Source organism: Peromyscus eremicus, chromosome 5 (genome assembly GCF_949786415.1).
Source record: "Peromyscus eremicus chromosome 5, PerEre_H2_v1, whole genome shotgun sequence".
In the NCBI taxonomy this organism is placed as follows: Eukaryota; Metazoa; Chordata; class Mammalia; order Rodentia; family Cricetidae; genus Peromyscus; species Peromyscus eremicus.
The window spans coordinates 729,199-751,180 of NC_081420.1; the positions used below are offsets into that span (position 1 = coordinate 729,199).

The 21,982-nt window shown below is 41.5% G+C and overlaps 1 protein-coding gene across 1 annotated transcript; it reads left to right on the forward strand.

Annotated features, from left to right (window-relative positions):
- The first annotated feature begins 1,857 nt into the window (after positions 1-1,857).
- On the forward strand, positions 1,858-21,612 carry Znf367 (zinc finger protein 367). The gene is made up of 5 exons (XM_059262744.1): positions 1,858-2,396; positions 9,951-10,101; positions 13,739-13,858; positions 14,998-15,136; positions 19,331-21,612. Exons 1-5 carry the CDS (start codon positions 2,004-2,006, stop codon positions 19,551-19,553), a joined length of 1,026 nt encoding a protein of 341 aa, XP_059118727.1. The 5' UTR covers positions 1,858-2,003; the 3' UTR covers positions 19,554-21,612.
- Positions 21,613-21,982: the final 370 nt, after the last annotated feature.

The following is a 21,982-nucleotide window of genomic DNA, read 5'->3' on the forward strand; positions in this document are numbered from 1 at the left end:
ATACAGGCTATGGTGGCCAGCCTCTAGGAAAGAAAGAATACATATTATGTAAAATTTTAAATGTGTACGGGTGTTTTGCTGCCTCCTATGTATATCATGTGCATACATTGTCCTAGGAAACCAGAAGAGGGAATCAGATACCCTCGGACAGGAGTCACATGCTGCCACCACTGGGTGCTGAGAACACAACTCAGGTCCCCTGGAAGAGCAGCAAGTGCTCTTAACCACGGAGCCATCTCTGTCTGCCCAGTTCTTTATTTTTTGAAAGGATATTTTCACTTGTCCTACTTTAAAGATACAAATTATTCAGTGCATCCCTGAAATATTTTCACTTTTGTTCCCAAGTTACTTTCTCTCCATGAAATCAGATTTGTGTATCTTGCCAAATATATTGTTTACCCAAAAATAAAATGTAATTTCTCCACTTAAAAAAATAAAATAAAGCAAAACATAAGACTCACAATATTGGCTGCTTTGATTTGTTAACTTGGGCAGTTTCCTTTAAAACAAAATTGTGGCTAAATTAACTTAGGCATAGCTTTGTATTAAAAGGTTCAGTTAAGTGTGTTATTTTGCACTTATGATGGAGTTTACTTACCAGTTCTATCGCTTGACCACTGGATATTCATTCAATATAAAAAAAAAAAATCTTTACCGAACCGTTACTAGGATCAGGCTGCCTGGAAAACACAGCAAATAAGCCACAGTTAACAGTTCTATCCTTTAACCACTTAATTTATTCATGGATTCAAGTCTTTACTTTGAACTGCTACCAGCATCAGACTGCCTGGAAAACACTGGAAGCAAGTGAGCTGGAGCCCCGCTTGCACCTTCCAGTGAGAAGGTGGGCCTTTGATTTGCCTCAGTTCCAGTGGTAGGGTGCAGAGAGAGGAGGGGAGCGGGCGGCTCCTATGAGCGCATGGCAGTTCGTGCCCCCACGGCGGTCCTGGGCATGGCAGCAAGCTCCAGGAGGCAAGGAACGCTGCAGGACTCATCCTTAGCGAGGCTGGTCACAGGACTCCACTAAGAACCCTACCCTTAGGCGGGCGTGAGGGCGCACGCCTTAGTCTTAGTTAGCAATGGAGAGGCAGGGGAATGTGCGAGTTCGAGGTCAGCCTGGTCTACATAGTGAGTTCCAGGACAGCCAGTAGAGATTCGTCTCAAAACAAAACGAAAAACAAAACAAAAAAACAAAACAAAAAAAACGGTGCCCTGCTGGCGCCGAGCTCAGGGGAGGGCGGAGGGCCCGGCCCGGCCACGGCCCTTTAAACAGGCTCCGCGCGGGAACCACGGCCCAAGAGTCACAGGCGGGCTGCAGGCGGGAGGACACCGGCTGAGAAGGGAGATGTGGCGCCCCTTCCTGCCCAGCAGCAACCCTTCCCGAAGCTTCTCCAATCAGCAGACACCTGCCCCGACCTCTTCTGGTGGGGGCGGGGCCGAAGACGCTCTCCACCGCCCACCAACAGTCTCCACGCCCCTTCCCCGCAGCTTCTCCAATCAACAGCCTCCTTTCCTCCCCTCTCTTGCAGGGGGCGGAGCTGCCGTCGGGTGTGTCAGGAGGAGACGCGCGCTCCTACAGACTTTCGAACGCAGTTGGCCCTCAAGACAAAAAAAATATGAGAGCGGCGGCCAATGACGTGGCAGTAAGGACCCGCGCTCGGACTTGGTTCCGCCCCCTCCGGACGGAACATAGCCTGGACCCTGCTATTGGTCCGCGCGACCTGTCACTCGTCGCGGTGGCCAGCCGCAGGGTCCTCGCGGTGACTGGTTCCGCCCAGGCGCGAAATGTAACGCGGGAAAAGCCGGAGCAGGGACCGCGGCGGCAGGTTGTTATTCTCGGGGACTCAGCGCGGCGCGTTCCGTTTTCTGTCAGCGCCGCTGCTGCAGCCTGAGCGTCCAGAGCTGCCTGCCATGAGCCGGCGGCTGTGAGGCGCCGAGGCACAGCAGCGCGGGCGAGCAATCGAAGCTCGAGCGGAGAGCGCGAGGGCTGCAGACGAGCCAGCATGATCCGCGGCGCCCCGGCACCCATGGCGGAGCCGCCGCCGGTCATTTTCTGCCACGACTCCCCGAAGCGCGTGCTGGTGTCAGTCATCAGGACCACGCCGGCAACGCCTCCGTGCAGCGGCGTGGGGGAGCCCGAGCAGCCGCCGCCGCTCGTCCCCACCAGCCCCGGCTTCAGCGACTTCATGGTGTACCCGTGGCGCTGGGGCGAGAACGCGCATAACGTGACGCTCAGCCCGGGGGCGGCGGGCGGCGGCGTCGTTTCGGCTGGGCTGCCCGCGGCGGCTGAGCTCCCGACGTTGCGGGGTGCGCCACCATCCACCACCTCGGTGGCCGCCGCGTCGGGCGGGGAGGACGAGGAGGAGGCGAGCAGCCCCGACAGCGGCCACCTCAAGGTGAGCGGCGCAGGCGGCCCGGGCGCGGGGCAGCCTGGGGCCCGTTAACGGCGCGGCTCGGCAGTGGGGCGGGGCCGGGGAGGAAAAGCGGGGCGGCGGGGGCGGTGGCTGACAGGACGCTGACGTCACTGCCGCGCGCCAAAACCGGGCGGGGGGCGGGGCGGTCACGTGACGGGGGCGGCTCTAAGACCGGGCCGAGGGTAGCAGGTGCAGCCGGGTGTTGAAGGGGAGGCTGGCAGTGTCCGTGGTCCAGACGCCCCGCAATGCCGTTTGTAATCTCGCAACCGTGGGCTTCTTAGATCTGGGAAAGGATGTGAGCATCTGGCTCTAGCTTACATAGGGGCAGAGGGCATGGTATCACTATGTAGCCCTGGCTGGCCTGGGACTCAATAAGTATACCGGGCTGACCTCGGTCTCTCAGAGTTCCACCCTCCTTTACCTTCTGAGTGCTGAGATTCAAGGCTAGCGCCACCATGCCCCAATGTACACTTTACATCCGGAGCAGGGGTTTGTTAAAGCGTCTTCACTAAGATCGCATAGCTGGCTAGTGGGAGTGATGGTCAAGATTTTGTGGCTGGGAGCCTTGCTTGAGTGTTGGTACACGGTGACTGCTTGGATGGACCCGATACTATATCCGTGGGGCTAGACTTTAATACTTTCAGTCATCAGCGCTTTATAAAGGTGCCGGTAAATTTGTGTGTGGAATAAATGTTGCTAATACAGAATAAATATTTAAGTTCTGTTGGTTGGGTGCCTGAGTAACATAATTTGCTACAGATGTAGCGAGCAAATCACCTAGTGGATAAAGGGATACCTTGTTTATAAATTGAAACAAGTTTGGTCACAGTATGGTCATCAGCTAGAACGTTGAAACTGTTTTGGCGAAGGAAACAGTCTTTACTAGTGGCATTATTATTGTAGAGCAGTAAAGTTGTAAGACTGCTTTGACATACTTCAAGTATTGAAACTGTACCTCAGTGTATATTTGAAAGAACAGTAGAGATGTTGGTAGTAGTACCTGTGTTGGTGTAGGGAACAGCTGCTGTTGCTGGCTTTAGGTAGCCCCTCCTAAGATGTCATCTTAGGTGCCTTAGGTATCTATAATTTTTGTATTAATTTAATGTTTTAGTCTTTTTTAGAAAATGCATTGTATAGTTAAGCAGTGTAAAGGCTTACATGCACAAATACTTGTGGAAGGTTTTGTGTTTGTGACTTAATTTTTAATTTTATTACTTTATGTGTATATGTTTTTGTTGCATGTATGTGTATGTTTTTGTTGCATGTATATATGTTTTTGTTGCACATGTGTATGCTTGGAACTGGAGTCGTAGACAGTTACGAGCCACCATGTTGGTGCTGGAAATCTGGAAAAGTCCTCTGGAAAAGTGCTCTTAACCACCAAGCCATCTCTTTACTCCCTCCTCTCATGACTTAATCTTAGTTTTAACTCAGTGTTTTTGGATTATCAAAGAAAAATGATGTTGTAAATCACTGGTTCTCAACCCTCCTAATGATGCGACCCTTGAATATAGTTCCTCATGTTGTGGTGGCCCCAACCATAAAATTATTTCGTTGCTACTTCATAGTTGTAATTTTGCTACTGTTATGAATTGTAATGTGAATATCTATGTTTTCTGATGGTCTTAGGCAAACCCTGTGAAAGGGTCGTTTGACCCCGAAAGGGTTCACTACATGGGCTGAGAACTGCTGTTGCAAATAAATAAAATCATTTATTTATTTATTATCATTGGCTTGAGTCAGACTTACCTTTACACAGATCTATGTAAGTGTTCTTACAGTGCATAAGCTTAAGTTTTATTTCTCCATCTTCACCTCTTTTAGAGGAAAATATACCAGAAATAACGTGGAAATGAAAAGGCTGTTATATATATTTCTTCCCTTCTAACAGAATATTTGTGATTTTCAGAAATGACTTGATAACAGATTCTAGTTCTTTTTTTTAATTAATGAAGGGATCCAGGTGCAGCTCCAGAAATTCATTTAGGATTCTAAACTTAAGAGAGAGTGCTAGAATATGCTTTTACCTGAGAAAGGTACCTTGTTTGGTTTCTGGTCAGGATGTTGGTTTAAAGAGGGAGTCCAGTCTCCCTTATGCTGTTTTGCCTCTAAAGTTCTTACAGTGATGATCTCCCTCCCCAGGCTTTGAGAGAGTGATGATGCTTGGCTGAGTCTGCTCACTGTCCAGGAAGGTGGAGCTGAGTTTGTAGTGTAGCTAGTGTTAGTAGTGCTTCTGCTGCCACCATTCATTATGCCACTCTGAGGCACTAACAGCTGTGAGTGAGAGCAGTGTTTATTTTCTGTTTGTTGCTATGACTCCCACGGGAGGTGTTAACATCTGAGTTGTGCGCCCTGTGTCAGCTTTCTGTTGCTCTTTTGTTTGTCCCTACCCTACCTACTCTGTCTCTCTGAGTTGATAAAAGAGTATCTGTCACATGCCAGCTTGTTTTGGTCCCTTATTTCAAGATCACTTAGCACTACTTAGCACTATTGGTGCATAATTATCTTTTTTTTTTTCTTCTTTTTTTTGGTTTTTAGAGACAGGGTTTCTCTGTGTAGCTTTATGCCTTTCCTGGAACTCACTCTGTAGCCCAGGCTGGCCTCGAATTCACTGAGCTCCACCTGGTTCTGCCTCCCGAGTGCTGGGATCAAAGGCATAATTATTAACATTATCTCCTGGTGGTTGCATTTGGGAGGGGAAAGAACAGGTCTGGCGTTCATGTTTTCCAGGATAGCATATCCCACAGTCAGTGCACCTGTGCTCCCTGTCACACTGCATTCATGATGGATGCTGTGGGACCCAAGGGTCTGCTTCTTGGATACCATTAACTTGTAACCTGCACTTCCCTGTCCTATATTCACTTTTAATATCCAAACATTTAGAGTGTATGTAGTCTTGCACATAGTTGATTTGTAATTTCTGATCATCATCATCATATAAAAACCTATTCTGTTAGTGTTAGCATGCTAGCTATCGTTTATTACCTGGCATAGAGTGGGCACTTTGTAATGTTGGAAGTAAACAACCAGGCCCTCCGTTGAGCACTCTGAATTTTTTTCATTTATCTAATCTTGTTTACCTGCTGAGGAATGAGAAAAAGAGTCCCCAAGATTAAGGTCATATAATAGGTAGTGGAACTTTTGGTACCTAGCCAGAACTCTTATTTTTATTCTCTGTACCATATTCTTCCTTTATGTATCACATATAAATGGACTTTTAGGGATTTTTTTAAAAATATTAAGCTGATGTAAGCATACATAACGTATAGCTTATCAGTTGAGATGCTTTATGTAAGGGTACATAATTTGACAGATGAATTGCAATGGAGATTTGGGAAGTTGTGCAGACAGATCTAAGTGGGAAGTAGAGTCAGGAAGCAGATCTGAACATCATAGGAGTTTAGATCCAGACCCGAATGTGAGAAGGGATATATGATTCATTGCATGCTCTCATCAGGGCACACAAACATCTCTCAAGATCTGCTTTTCTTTTCTTTCTGGGTTCTTATGCCTTGTCTTACATAGGTTTCTATTGCTGCTATTTTAAAACACCATGACCAAAAGCAACTTGGAAGGAACAACTCTGAGGTCATACTCCATCACTGAGGGAAGGCAGGACAGGAACCCGGGGGCAAGAGCTGATGAAGAGGCCAAGAGGAGTGCTGCTTACTGCCTTGATCCTTTGATTTATGGTGTTGTATTATTACACAATAGAAACACTAAGATAGGCCTTTTATTTGAACTTGTCTAAAACATTCAAGGACTTTTTAGGTCTTCTGTCTTCACATGACTATAAACACTTTGAGAATTACTCATCTGCCTCTTAGAAAGCAGGAGATTCTGCAAAAGTTTTTAAGTGATGTAATCGTCCAGAATTTCATGTTGGCATTGCATTTTCTTTGAGTCACCAATAGTCTTGACAAGATTTGTCCTTCAGGCTACAGACAAAATTGATTGCTGATAAACTTGCCTAGAAACATGGTGTTTCTTATTAAGACTAAATTGAAAATGGCCTATTCAAGTAATACTGGTTATTAATATATATGGTTGGGGCTGGGGAGGTGGCTCAGGGTGCAAAATGCTTGCTGCATAAGCATAAGGGCCTGTTTTCAGATCCCTAGCACCCACATAAAAGCTAGGTGAAGCACAGCTATAACCACAGCGATGGATGTAGAAAGACAGGCAGATCCCAGGGCCTCTGGCTAACTAGCCTAGTAGAAATGGTGAGCTTCAGGTTCAGTGAGAGACCCTGTCTCAAAAACTAAGGTGGAGAGGGCTAGAGGAGAACATCTGACATTGACCTCTGGCTCCCAGATGTATGCACACATGTATGCAACACATGCACACAGATATGTGTGGCTAGTAAATGCTGCTCATTTATTTGGGACATTAGATGATTATTTCCTATCTTACCTCCTTAATTAAAAGAATACATTTATTGAACTATTACCTGTACATGGCAAGTATGTTGTATTTATGCACCCCTTAGAACTGAACATGTTGTTTTATTTTTCTCTAGTAGTAAAGAAAATATTAATGGGTTATTTAGTTATGCTTTTTCTTTTTGGTTTTTCAAGACAGAGTTTCCCTGTGAGTCCTGGCTGCCTGGAACTCACTCTGTAGACCAGGCTGGCCTTGAACTCACAGATCTACAGTACTAGAATTAAAGGTGTGTGCCACCATGCCTGGCGTGAGTTTCTCTTTGAAAGTGAAAACTGACTGAAGGGAATTTGGTCAGAGCCAAATTATCATTCTAGGTTTGATGCTTAAGCTTTGGAAACCTGTAGGTTTTTACATGGAAAGCAGTGACAACATCTTTATATTGGGTGTAGCTGTGCATGATACTTGTAGCACTGTTTGTTTTTCATGTAACATATTTATGTGACAACTTACCTGGAAAATAAAAGGAATTTTTAAAGAAAAACATGCTGTTTTAGTTTAGGGAAGATAGTACAGACTTCCCATGAACAATATTCAGTTTCCCCTTTTGCTGGTATATTCCATTACTGGAATATATTTGTGACCATGTTGGTATGCTATCAGCTATTCAAGTTGTCTTGGAGTGTTTTGTTTGTTGGTTGGTTTTGAGATAGAGTCTCACTTTGTAACCCAGACAGGCCTCACTTGTAATCATCCTGCCTCAGCTCGTGAGTGCAGGGATTACAGGTATGTGCCATTATAGTTTCTTTCTTTCTTTTTTTTTTTTTAATTTTATTTTTCTCTTTTTGAGGCTTATGTAGTCCTGGCTGGCCTCCTTGAACTCAGCAGTGATCCACCTGCCTCTGCCTCCAAGTCTGGGATTAAAGGCTTGCACCTTTGTTTTTTAATTAAGGTAAAATTATATGACATTAAATTATTAACATTATGAAGTGTACAATTCAGTGGCATTTAGGATATTGACTGTTGTACAGCTTTCAAAACTTTTCATCACTGTTTAAGTCCCTGTATTGAACAGTGATCCTAAAGCCCCATTTCCTAGCACACACAGGATGATCCTTTCCAGTTCTGCAAACCAAGCCACAGACTCTGGGAGCTTGTTTTGGGTTGTACTGATGTCTTCTTTAGACCTTCAAATTCCTGACTTATAAGTTGTAATCTGTTTTCAGTTATATAAAAATATTTCCTCATTTGTGTTGTATAGCTTTTGAGTGTTTAATTCTCATAGGTTTGTTCTAGTTTTCTATATGCTATTGACTTACAGCTTCATTCTGTGGCCAGAAAACGTGCTTAGGATACATTACTGAGATGTATTTTACATTCTAAGGTGGGGTCTGTCCTCATTTCTTTGTGGTCCTTCTGCTTATTTGCCTAACGCATTATTGAAGTCTCTAGACCATTTTGAACTATTTCTCCATTAATTATGCCATTTTTAGTTATGCATATGAGGAGTCTATTTGGTGTGAATGTATTTGTAATTATCTTTTATGTCCTTTCATTTTTAATATATTCATATTTTATCTAAATTAAATCTTGTGGATAGCATATAGTTGTCATTTAAAATCTGTCAGTCCCAGCATTTTAATGGACACTTTGCCCTCCTTACTTTTAAAGTAGTTACTGATGACGAATGACTTCTGGTGGGGTTTTGTTTTTGTTTTTGTTTTTGTTTTTTTGGTTTTTCGAGACAGGGTTTGTCTGTGTAGCTTTGCGCCTTTTCTGGAACTCACTTGGTAGCCCAGGCTGGCCTCGAACTCAGAGATCCGCCTGGCTCTGCCTCCCAAGTGCTGGGATTAAAGGCATGCACCACCACCACCACCGCTCGGCTGGTTTTTTTTTTTTTTTTAAAGTGTTCATTCTACTTGGTCTGTTTCTCAATTTCTTTTTTTTTTTTTTTTTTTTTTTTTAAGATTTATTTATTTATTTATTACGTATACAGTGCTCTATCTGCATGTATACCTGCAGACAGAAGAGGGCACCAGATCTCATTACAGGTAGTTATGAGCCACCATGTGGTTGCTGGGAATTGAACTCAGGACCTCTAGAAGAACAAGCAGTGCTCTTAACCACTGAGCCATCCCTCCAGCCCCTGTTTTCTCAATTTCTTTATTGATGCCTTGTATGTTGAGCTGACATTCCCTAGTACACCATTTTAATTTCTTTTTTTAAACTTTCTGGTGATTATCTTGAAGTTATTAATTCGCTTTTAAATTTATAATTAATTTATTTTGAATCCACATTACTTTAGCTTCAGTAGCCTATTAAAACTACTTCTGTGTCATTTCCTTTTATAATGTCCCTTTCTAGTGCAGAGGATTGAGATCAAGCTCAAGGCCTCTCATAGGCAAGTGCCTTGACCCTGAGCTACATCCTCAGCTAGGGATACACTTTACTTACCCAGCTGTTTACGGCTCTGTTATAGCCTTCACTTTCTTGTGTGTTAAGCTTGATCAGCCCCAGGTAGAGTTTCTGACTATGTTCAGCATTTTCTGGGTGTATGCTCAGTTTTCTGTGCTTTTCGGTGTCCTAACTTTACAAAGAAACTTTCTCCCTGATTTTCTCTCCCAGGCTTTTCCTGTGTCTGCTTGCTTTAGCTGAAACCAATCTTTTGGTCCAGAGAACAGCAGGTTGTTTTACAAGGTTTGTGAACAATGCCCTCTGAATAGTTAGTCTTATGTCCTGAGAGATATACAAATTAGGTGAGGCAGAGACAAGTGCCTTATGTCAGTCCATCAAGTGCCCCATCCAGGTCACAGCGGACAGTTCATTCAGAATAGGGTCTGGTCTGCTCTCTCTGCAAGTGGGGACAAGGGTCACACACTTAAGAATACAGACCTTTTGAAGGGTGCTACTGGGTAAAGAAAGAATGGGCAAGTGAAAATGCTGTGAGGGTGTTTGTTGATTCAGTATTTGATGAGTTAGTTGCTGGTAGTTTATTCTGAGTCTGTGACCATTGATTTTAGTAGTTTTCTGTTATCTGTGGAGAGGTGGGCTATTGGAGCCACTTACTCTACTATTCTTGCTGATGCTGCTCAGTTTGTATCTTACACTGCTTTAATGATTATAGGAAATATTAAAGTTTATAAACAATGTTAACAGGATGGAATCCGACGTGGTAGACCCAGAGCAGACACTGTCCGGGATTTAATAAATGAAGGAGAGCATTCGTCCAGCAGGATCCGCTGTAACATCTGTAACAGGGTGTTTCCAAGGGAGAAATCACTCCAAGCTCACAAAAGGACTCATACAGGTAAGATGACAACATTGTAGATGTAATATTTGATTAAAAGTAATATTACAAGTAATATTTGATTAAAACTTGATTAGTTATTTAGGTTAATTAATGTTATTTAATTAGGTTAAATAATGTTCATATAAATTGCCTTATATTTTCTTATTGCCAACATTATTTGTGAAGTTTTAAAAATCAGCTACTGTTTACTCAATTGCTTTTTCGTGGGGAATGGTGGTTTTAGGATTTTTAAACTTAACATAGTCATTATAGATGTCAATTGTGTCATTATTAATGAATTTTTTTTACTTCCACCTACCTGAATTCTATTTGTTTGCTCTTAACACTTACATGTCATACATTTTTATTTGTATATATAGAAAAATATATAAATATATACAAATATAGAAATCCTTGCATTTTAAATACCATGTAGAAAGCAAAATACTTTGTAGAAGGTCCACATTCTTTCCATAAAGTTAACCCCAGGAGGAGGAACCTTATAGTAAATCTCATAGTTTGTAGATGAAAACCCACTGCAACTGTCTTGCAAATTGTGCTGCCCAACACAGCATCCACTTCCTAGCATGACCTGTGAACACTTGAGATGTGCTACTCTAAATTGTCAGTAAATAATTTTGTCAATAATTGTTAGTATATAATGAAATGATAGTGTTTTTAGATAAATATGATTTATTTGTACAGATTAGCTTTAACTATTTTTACTTTTTCTTTCTCTCTTTATTATTATTGGTTTGTAGTTTTTGTTTTTGTTTTTGTTTTTTTTAAAGATATATTTATTTATTATGTATACAATATTCTGCCTGCATGTGTCCCTGCAGGCCAGAAGAGGGCACCAGATCTCATTACAAGTGGTTGTGAGCCACCACGTGGTTGCTGGGGATTGAACTCAGGACCTCTGGAAGAGCAGTTGGTGATCTTACCCACTGAGCCATCTCTCCAGCCCCTGTTTTTGTTTTTTTGAGACAGGGTCTCACTATATGGCTCTGGCTATCCTGGAACTCAGGCTAGGTTCAAATTCAGATGATCCACTTGCCTCTGCCTCTGCCTCCTGAGTGCTGGGATTAAAGGCATGCACCACCACTCCTGGCTTGTTTTCTTTTTCTTTTTTTGTTTTTAGATTTTATTTTATTATGTGTATGTATATTTTGCGTGCATGTATGTATGTGCGTAGTATGTGTGCCTGGTGCCCAAGGAGGCCAGAAGAAGGCATTCGATCCCCTGGAACTGTTAGGGATGCTTGTGAGCCACCACGTGGGTGCTAGGAAGTGAATCTGGGTCCTCTGAAAGTGCAGCAAGTACTCTTAACCGCTGAGCCATCTCTCCAGTGTCCCCAGTATGTTTCAACTGAGCAGCACTCATCTAGAACTTGGGCTTTTTGGGTTTTTTTGTTTGTTTGTTTTTGTTTTTTGGTTTTTTTTTTTTTTTTTTCGAGACAGGATTTCTCTGTGTAGCCCTGGCTGTCCTGGAACTCGCTTTGTAGACCAGGCTGTCCTTGAATTCACAGAGATCCACTTGACTCTGCCTCCCAAGTGCTGGATTTAAAGGTGTGAGCCACCACTGCCCGGCTTGAACTTGGACTCTTTTTTTTTTGTTTTGTTTTGTTTTTTGAGACAGGGTTTCTCTGTGTAGCTTTGGAGCCTGTCCTGGAACTTGCTCTGTAGACCAAGCTGTCCTTGAACTCACAGAGATCCACTTGCCTCTGCCTCCCAAGTGCTGGGTTTAAAGGTGTGCACCACCACTGCCCGGCTGAGTCAAATTTTTTAAGTTAAAAATCACTGTAATCTAAGATAGAGGCTTTGACTTTAATCAGTAAAACTATTGCTTCATGAAATAATACAATTTTGAGAACTTTTGAAGGTCTTTTCAATCTTATTAGTCTGAATCCTCCCCAGTAACTGCTTTATAGGCTGCAGAGCTCTTGTTGCCAGTGTAAGAAAGAGTCAGTTAAGATCATGGGCCCCATGATAGCAGGAACTATCTCTGACTCTGTTGCCCACTTCTGGGACCTATTCCTCCTACCAGATTGCCTCTTCATTCAGTCTTAAAGAAAAGGAGGTGCCTAGTCTCACTGCAATTTGATATACCATGCCTGGCTGATATCCATGGGAGGCCTGCCCTTATCTGAAGAGAAACAGAGGAAGAGGAGTGGATGTGGTGGGGGAGGAGAGGTGGGAGGGGAAACTTTGGTTGGGATGTAAAAACAAATAAGAAACAAACAAACAAAAAGATTATGGGCCCTAATGAAGAAAGTCCCATGTTTCTGTCCTAATCTGCTACTACTTTGCTGTACATCCCCAGATGCTTCTGTACCTTGGTTTGCTACTGGGACACAAAAAAGCAGATGCTGAATTCAAGTTCCCCAAGAAACAGTTAAGTTCTGATAGCACAGACTTTGTGGAAAGCTGTGCACTGTCCAAATGGACATTGTGAAATGTCCAATTGTCTAGCTATTCATTGTGAAAACGAATGTCCCTATAGCTCAGTATTTAAGTTATATGTAACTATCATGACTGTAAGTGTGCCTATTGATACTGTGATGTTAAGGGATGTGTCACTGTTTTGAGTCATATTGAAAGAATTGTAATTGGTTAAAAGTTTGTCACTTGTAATAAATAATATATTAATTATGATTGACATTTTTGAGCACCTTATCTAGCTTAGCACTGTGTTGTATGTAGAAATTTAAATGAAGCAGAAAGTAGAATTTCTGCAGGAGACTCCTATGGTAAATAAGCACCACAGGACACTTCATGAGGAGATACAAAGTGCAGCTGAAAGCCTATGTGACTGGATTTGAATGGGTAGGGAAAACGGTGTGGATGTTTTGTTGTTTTGTTTTTTGAGACAGGATTTCTTTTTATAGCCTTGGCTGTCCTGGAACTAGCTCTGTAGACCACACTGGCCTCAAACTCACAGAGATCTGCCTATCTCTGCTTCCTGAGTGCTGGGATTAAAGGCATGCTCCACCATCACCAGTATTTTTAAGGATAAGAACCAGATAAAAAGGCATTGCCTCCTGGCTGGAATGTCTCTTCTGGAGGAAAATAAAGATCCTTCTCCAAGTAGCTAATGAATTTGGTGACACTGTATGCAGAGAAGATATTAGGAACCGCTTAAAAATCAGCAAGCAACTTTCAGCTGTCCCAGGAGCTCAACAGGGCTTGGGATGGTTTGGGATGGTATTACAAATACAAAAGCAGTGTTCTGTGCCGGTGCCTCCAGCTTGAAGTACAGTATATGAAGGAGGCTAGTGGCCAGCTAGCAGGCTATTAGAGAATCCCCTTTGATTGAGTGAGACCAAGGAAATAACCACAGAAAGCAGGAGCTGGAGATAGTTTGTAAATCAGGAAGGAGCTCATAGTTGGAGTGTTGAGGAGAAAAGTATACATAAGCTGAAGATGCTGATATCAGGGACTAGAACCTGGGTTTCTAAATCCTCAAGGCCTAGAAGAAGTAGTGTGCTTTGCAGAGGAGAGCTGCTCTGGTGCCACTCTGTCCCCCTGCCTGTGTGCACTGTGACGTGTGTGTCATTGCTCGCTGGAGTTCTGACTCATGTAAAGAGGATTTTTCTCCTGCACCGTCCTCCTCTTGCCTTGCTGCCTCAGTTCTGATATGATATCTATCTTCTTAGGTGAGAGACCGTATCTGTGTGACTATCCAGATTGTGGAAAAGCCTTTGTTCAGAGTGGACAGCTCAAAACACATCAGCGTCTTCACACCGGAGAGAAGCCTTTTGTCTGTTCAGAAAATGGTATGGTGTTAGAAGTGATATTTCAGGAGTAGTTAGAGTAAGTTTTACTTAGATTTTTAGTAATCAGCTCAGCTGGTAGTTTTACTTAGATTTTTTTGAGAAGAAAGAATTTTTGAAAAGCTTTTATAAGCATCATAAGCCTCCCACCCCCATGCTATGAATTAAGCCCAGTTCTTTGTGCATGCTAGACAGGTATTTTATTACCTGGATGGAGTAAGTGTATCTTTTCTTTTTCTGTTTTTAATTTTTATTTAAGTATTTTATGAGTATGAGTGCTCTATCTGCATGTATGCCTGCATGCTGGAAGAGGGCATCAGACCCTATTATAGATGGTTGTGAGCTGTCATGTGGTTGTGGAAATTGAGCTCAGGACCTCTGGAAGAGCAGCCAGTGCTCTTAACCTCTGAGCCATCTCTCCAGCCCCATTGTGTATCTTTTCTTAAGGTCATCTATTTATATGTGTGGTCAGGGGACCACTTGGATTCTAGGGATCAAACTTTGGTTATCAGGCTTGGCTGCAAGTACCTTTCCCCACTGAGCCATTGAAATGTTATTTTTTAAATCACAGTATCCAAAAAAATATTTTTAAAAATTATAATTTTCCAGTTATATTTCAGTATAGTTCTGTCCCTTTTTTTTTTGTAGTTTTCTTGATTATTTTTCTAAATCTTAATCTTATGTTTATAGGCTATTTATTTTTAGTTTCCACATACGAGAGGAAAATTTTTGTTTCTTTCTGAGACAGGGTCTCACTGTGTAGCATTGCAGGGCCTGGAACTCCCTATATAGACCAGGCTGGCTTCAAACTCAAAAGAAATCCACCTGCCCCTGCCTCATGAGTGCTGGAATCAATGGTGTGCAACACCATGTCTGACTTGATAGAAAATTTTACTATTATTTAAAATTTATTTTATTTTATGAGCATGTGTTTACCTGCATGTATATATGTCTACCATATGTGTTCTTGGTGCCTACAGAGGTCAGAAGAGGGCAATGGATCCCATGGATGTGACTATAGAAGCTTGTTTGGTTATAGAATTCAACGTCTCTGCCTTCCATTTTACTTTATTATATACATTGACATGTTTAGTATGTCTGAATGTCCAGATTCTATTGAGCATTTCTTCTGTGTTTTAAAGGCTGCCTAAGCAGATTCACCCATGCAAACCGCCACTGTCCAAAGCACCCCTATGCCAGGCTGAAGAGAGAAGAGCCAACGGACACACTGAGCAAACATCAGTCTGCAGACAACAAGGCTGCTGCCGAGTGGCTGGCAAAGTAAGGCCTGCTGTGTGTCGCCTCCCAGAAAGATGCCTTTGGGGCTTGGGCCCGTGTTAAATCTTGAGAATTCTCTTATTTTAAATAAATTACTTTTATACATCATAAAATAGTTCAGAATAACTCTTAATTTCCTATAGAGTTGTTAAGAGTGCTTGGGATTTGTTTGTGATAGAAATATAATTGTATGCCTCAAGCACAGAATATTTGGTTTTCTTTGTTTCACTGTTGAAAAATATGGAACACTCATGAATTTGCAAGTCATGGCAACAAGGAGATCAGTACAAAAATCTTTCTCTGAGGATATTTTGACTTAAAGACTCGTCTGTTGTAAACATCATTACAGATTCTCTGCAATGCTCCTGGGTCCCTTATTGTGCTGCTACAGCTCTACCTCCCCCTGGCCATGCCACAGGGGGCTGACATTTATTAACAACCATGCCACTGTTGTTTTGATACCTCTGTGCTCTTGGCTGGAGGGCTCACTTCTTCCTTTAGCCATTCCACTCACCTTCATTTCTCACTCAAACTAACATCATTTCAGGAAAGGCTTACCTGGCCTACCAAGGAACATTTAGAACAAACAGGCTGGGACCCACTTTACAGGTGCTTCTTAAGAGGCTAGTATCATCCTGAGTATGGAGCCCAACCCTTTTCTGTAGTACTCAGAGCCCCAGCGACCTGTTGTCATTCTCTTGTTCTAGTCCTCAACTTGTACCGAACTAATAGTTCTTTCAGTACTGCCAATATTCCTAGTGTGAGGACATAGATTTCCTGAAATGACGGGGTTGTATTATTTTATTTATTTGTAAACAAGTCTAACAATGTAGTCCTAGCAAGTTCTGGAACTTACTATGGAGACATGTAGACTAGGCTGCACTGGAACTCACAGAGGTTCGTGTCTTTGTCTCCAGTGTGAAGAGATTAAAGGCATGTGCCACTACAGCCAGCTGTTTTTGTATATAATTTTAAAACAGTTTTATTGAGTATCATTGATGTATGATAGGTTGTATATATTAGGGTGTACAATTTGATGCATCTGATATGTGTCTATACCATGGGACCACCATAGTCAAAGTAATGGATGCATCTGTCATATCCAAGTTTTCTCATGCTCCTTTGTAACCCCTCTTTCCCACACTTTTCCCCAGCTAGCACTGATCTGCTGGAACTGTAAACTAATTTATATTTTCTAGAGCTTTATAGAAATGTCATCAAATGACTGCTTTCACTCAGCATCACTTGAGGTTCATCCATATTGAGTGTATCAGCCCATTCCTTTTATTTCTGGATAGTAATTTATTGTGTAGCTTCACCTTTTGATAGATGTTTGGGTTGCTTTTAGCTATTATAAATAAAGCTTGAGCATTAGTATATAGGGCTTCATATTGACACTTTTGTGGTGGCACTATCATTAAATCTGCACTTTAGACATTTAGTGGACATTTACATTTTTTCCTTCGAGTATCAGGTGGCTACAATAAGACCAGGCTAGAATTAAAACTAGTGTTAAGTTTGGATAAACTGTGTATTATTAACATTATTTTCTTAATTATATTTCCTTTTTTATATTTTGTTTTTTTTGAAATAGGGTTTCTTTGTATAGCCCTAGTTGTCCTGGAACTTGCTCTGTAGACCAGGCTGGCCTTGAACTGATAGAGCCTTTGCCTCACAAGTGCTGGGATTAAAGGCATGTGCCACCATGCCCAGCTGTTGGTCGTATTTCATAGGTTTAATGTTTAATCCTGCCAAGAGTTACCATTGTCGTGTTCCCACTCCCCCCCCCCCCCAAAAAAAATGCTGAGCAGTCGTAGCACATGCCTTTAATCCTAGCACTCAGGAGGCAGAGGCAGGTAGATCTCTAAAGTTAAGAGGCCAGCCTGGACTACAGAGTAGAGGACAGCAGGGCTACACAGAGAACCTTGTCTCGAAAAAACAAAAATAACCCACAGTTTTGTTAAATAAATAGTTTTTTTCCCCCCTGTGGTTTTGAGACTACCGATGCCCATGGCCTTGTACATGTTAGGCAGATGTTCTACCACTGAGCTAGAGGATAAGATAGGTTGGCTCCTAAGGCTCGTTCATATATAATCATAGAGGTAGGGGTTTTTGTTTGTTTTTTTCCTGATGCTAGGGATTGAACTCAGGGCCTTGATACATGTTATGCAAATGTTCTACCACTGAGCTACATACCCAGGGCACCACATAGTGTAATGGCAAACACATGATTAGAGAATGGAGTGTAAGAACTGAAACAGCAAATGTTTGATTATAGATGCCTGAAGAAGTGTAATATGAATTGATAAACAGTCTTATTAATAAAAAACCTGGAGCCAGATATTAGGGTGAAAGCTGAAAGATCGGAGGAATAGAATAAGCCAGCCACAAGTTCTTACCACTAGGAAATCCTCAGCCCAAGAGAGAGCTACTTCCTGTATACTCACACCTATATACCTTTTTGTGCCCTGCCATCTTACTTCCTCTTTCCATCCAGCTATGTCACTTCCTCTTTCTGCCCAGCTCTATCACTTCCTGTTTGTCTGTACAGACCTGCAGACCTCTGTGGTTAACTAGTGCTAGGATTAAAGGTTCACCTGGCTCTGTTCCCAGTGTGGCCTTGAACTCACAGAGATCCGGATAAAAATCTCTGCCCTCTGAATGATGTGTGCTACCATTGCCTGACCTCTGTGTTTAATATAGTGGGTGGCTTTGTCCTCTGATCCCCAGGTAAGCTTTATTTGTTAGAGCACAAATAAAATATCACCACAAAGAGGAGTCTTCATTCCCGAATTCAAGTTCTCTATATAAATGGGTCTCCCATGTACTACCTCTGACTAGTCACAGAGAAACAATTACTAAAGAACTGCTTTGACAAAATTTCATTTTTATTACAGTATATTCATTGGATATTGTAATGGGCTTCATAAAATACATAAAAGTCTGTTAGGTACTTTGATCACAGTAATCCCTCTATATCCTCCAGTTTCCTAGTCACCTTCATCCCCTGAGACACTCTTGTTTCTACTCTCAAGACATGCAGATAAATGATTTAACGAGACTGTATAAAGTCTGAGGTCCACAAATGAAAGAAAACATATTTGTCTTTCTCTGTCTAAATTTTGTTCTTCTTTATGGCTGAATAAAATCTATTATGTATTATTTACTGTTGTAAAGGTGGTGGGACCTGGGAAAATGGAGCCAATAAATGAGGCTGACTAAAGTCTTATGCAATAACCAACTTAGTTAGAGCATTAGACAATTCATACTCTGAGGGTTAAGAGGAGTCACATGAGTAAGCATAGTCACAAGGTCAAGCTGTACATGGTGGGCAAGCCACACACTGCAGAAACATGTTTTTCTATAGAGGCATATAAACAAACAACAATAGCCAGTTGTAATGAATGATCCGAAGTAAATTCCTATCCACTACACCTGGGAGGGTCACAAAAGCACAATCCACAAACAATTCGTGTTTTTTACGAAACTGAGGTCACAAGACTCTGGTCTTGGTTTCTTGAAGTTTTCTCACAGGCACTCAGAATCTGTGCTCCATTCTTGGACCATGTTCCAATAATGTATATATATACCATTTTCTCATTTGTTCATTTGCTCAAACCTAGGCTGATCTATAACTTGGCTACTGTCAGTAGTGCTGAGTAAGCCTGTGTGTGCAAGTATCTTATGATCTGTTGACTCGGGTGTGGGACAGCTTGATCATATGGCAGTTGTATCTTGAGTATTTTGACGAACCTCCACAATATTTCAGAATTGGCTAAACTATTTATATTCCTATCAGTATGTAATAGGTCTGATTGAGGCAAGATAGGAAGGATCTCAGTGTACTTTTAATTATCCTGATAGTTAAAGATGTTGAACTTTGCTTTTTACATGTTTCTTTATTGTTCATGCTTCATCTTTTGAGAATTACACACAATTTTTTAAAAAGTATTTTATGTGTGTATGCCTGAGTGTATGTGTGTGCAGGAGTTCATGGGGGCGTGAAAAGGGCATCAGATTCCCTGGAACTGGAGGTACAGACAGTTGCAGACTGCCATATAGGTGCTGGGAACCTAACCCAGGTCTTCTGGGATAGAAGCTAGTGCTCTTAACTACTGCCATCTCTCCAGCCCCACTAAGAAAATATGTGACAACCTGATATCTACCATATAAATAACCTGTCTGCCTTTCGCACAGGTATTGGGAAATGAGAGAGCAACGCACCCCCACCCTGAAAGGCAAGCTAGTACAGAAGGCTGATCAGGAGCAGCAGGACCCAATGGAGTACCTCCAGTCTGATGAAGAGGACGATGAGAAGAGCGGCGCCCAGCGCCGGCTGCAGGAGCAGCGAGAGCGGCTGCATGGGGCCCTGGCACTCATTGAGCTGGCCAACCTGACAGGGGCACCACTCCGCCAGTAACCCCAGCACTGACTCTTCACTGTACAAAAGCACTGCCCAGCATACTTACAAAGTAGATCCTTGGGCATAAGCTAAGCACCTTATTTGCTTATCATAGGCTGCTATTCTGTAGAAACTCATGAAGAATGTCGTTGCCTCAGACATGGGGTGAGAGAGAATTGCACTTTTTTTTATACAGAAATGGATTTGATGTAAAGTTTAAAATATTTTGTAAATATGGACTGCAGTTACAGGGTAGAAGCTACATGTTGTGGGAAGCTAGGTTTTTGCAAGTTTAATGCATTCATTGGAAGCAGTTCTCACAGGAAGCACTTTGTGAATAAGACATTTGTATGAAAAAACAGTTTGGTTCAAATAGCCAAAGAAGGTTGAAATAGATTATTTATAAGATCATTTTAAACAGTGTATGTTAGTATGTGTGACAGTACTATAAACACTGAAGCAGAGCAGTGTGAAACATATGTATAAAATACATATTTTTAAATTGCAAAATAGCATGCCCAATAGGGCTAGAGAAGGCCAGCTATTTGGAAAGATGCTATAAGTTATGGACTTGGAAGAAAATAGGTATTTGAGGATCTTGGTAAGGGGTAGTAGTTGAGTTTTTTTAAATTGGTGTAAAATGAGTCTCACATCTTTCTGGGCTTTTTAACTAACTGTAATGCTGACGCTTAGAAAGCTCGTCACCCAGCTTGTTGACTGGGGACTTTTGCACATTGCTCAGCTGCTGGATCTGAGTGATTAATCTTGCAAAGTCTAGGTAACCCAGCAACTGGTGCACATGTGTGTGTGTGTGTGTGTGTGTGTGTGTGTGTGTGTGTGTGTGTACACCAGTGAGATCTTTTATGGGCCCTGTAATGAGATTGGCACTTATGTTTATATTAATAAAAGGGACATCTGCAGGGTTGTTTTGTAGTGAAATGTTTTAGGTCTTTTGATAGTAAACACTAAATTTTAATTGTACTGCTTGTTTAGCATTATTAGTGGATGGAAGCCTCCATATTTATATTTTCAGTGCATATTGCCACCTTTCTGCTTCACTTCAGAACAACATGCCAAGCTATTTTGTGTTCACTAAATTTAGCTATCAGTTAAACACTTGAGTAAATATTAGCTACTCAAATATGCAGGCTTCTGAGATAGTTTTAACTGCAAGTGTGTTATCTGGTGGTTCAAAACCATTTTCTCCAAATAGATGAAGTTATTGAACATGCATTGTGTACTTAGGCATGAACAGAATCCCAGGGCTGAGCAGCCATCTCTTTTATAGAGTCAGAAATCTCTGTTACTTGAGCTTTTGTTAAAAGGTGAATGAAACTATATACAGAACATGGTGATTTATAGACTCCTTAATTGGAGACTTCAAAGTAATAGGAAGGAGATGGGTTCTTCAGTGCCTTTGAGTTGAGATAGCACCCTACAAGTTTAGATTACACATTATTGAGAATGTAGGCTTTGTTATCAAAAATCTCAGCAGTTGTAGTACACAGGTAGTTAAATTGTGTAGCCTTGGAGAGGGGAGGTAAGGAAATACCTTGAGAAGCACTAGTGTGAAACTGAAGAAGTGGTAGTTACAATAATGTGTATGACGAGGACATACTTTAAAAATGGAATTCCTCTGTACAGTCAATGACAGATCTTTAGGGGCTTTTTGTAATAACAGAATTTATATTTGTAATGGTCTAAGAATTTTATTTGTAGTCTGGTATGTAGAATTTTAACTTGGAGCACTTAAGAGACCATAGCATCTGAATTTTCTTGGTTTGGGGTTCAACATTTTCTCTAGAATTTTTCCTCAGATGAATGGGAGTATATGCATCAAAGTGCAACACTCACCAGTATTGGGAAGTTTAAAATCTGATCAGTTCACCTTAAGGACAGTAGTACAATTTGAAAAATGCAGTTAGCCAATTCACAGATGATAAAAAGTAAGGGCTTTGTTTGTTTCTTCAGCTGATTTTTGTCAACCATTGTAGTTATGTTCCCAAGTATTTTTTATTTGTATGATTGGATAGTTTAAGAAATTATTTCAGCTGCTTACCATTGGCCATGTTTTAAAGCATTCTTTTCTTTTTTCTTTTTTTTTTTTTGATATAAGGCATGTACTTGGACAAAATACATTGGCATCTAAAATTTGAGGTGTGTTATGACTGCTTTTTGTTTTAAAAATGTGGTTACATTCAGATTTTTGAAGTGTTTTATGCTTCATATGGCTAAGTTGTAGTTTGGCAGAGTTAACAGCATATTAATAAACATGCTGTAATTTTAAAAGATGCTTTGAATAAAATTTTATTTTAATTTAAAACAAAGTACATGGGTCATTATTGCAGTTTTTATAATTCTATCAAAAATAAAATAGCTGATATTAAAAAAAAACCCTAAAAAATAGAAACAACCCACACCTGACATCCTTTATCTTAGCAGTCTCA

What these genes read in the sequence shown, in the direction of transcription:
- Znf367 (XM_059262744.1), top strand. Translation starts at nt 2,004, where the DNA reads ATGATCCGCGGCGCCCCGGCACCCATGGCGGAGCCGCCGCCGGTCATT. An exon ending in CCGACAGCGGCCACCTCAAG is followed by an intron (nt 2,397 to 9,950) that starts GTGAGCGGCGCA and finishes CAATGTTAACAG; the next exon opens with GATGGAATCCGACGTGGTAG. An exon ending in GCTGCCGAGTGGCTGGCAAA is followed by an intron (nt 15,137 to 19,330) that starts GTAAGGCCTGCT and finishes CCTTTCGCACAG; the next exon opens with GTATTGGGAAATGAGAGAGC.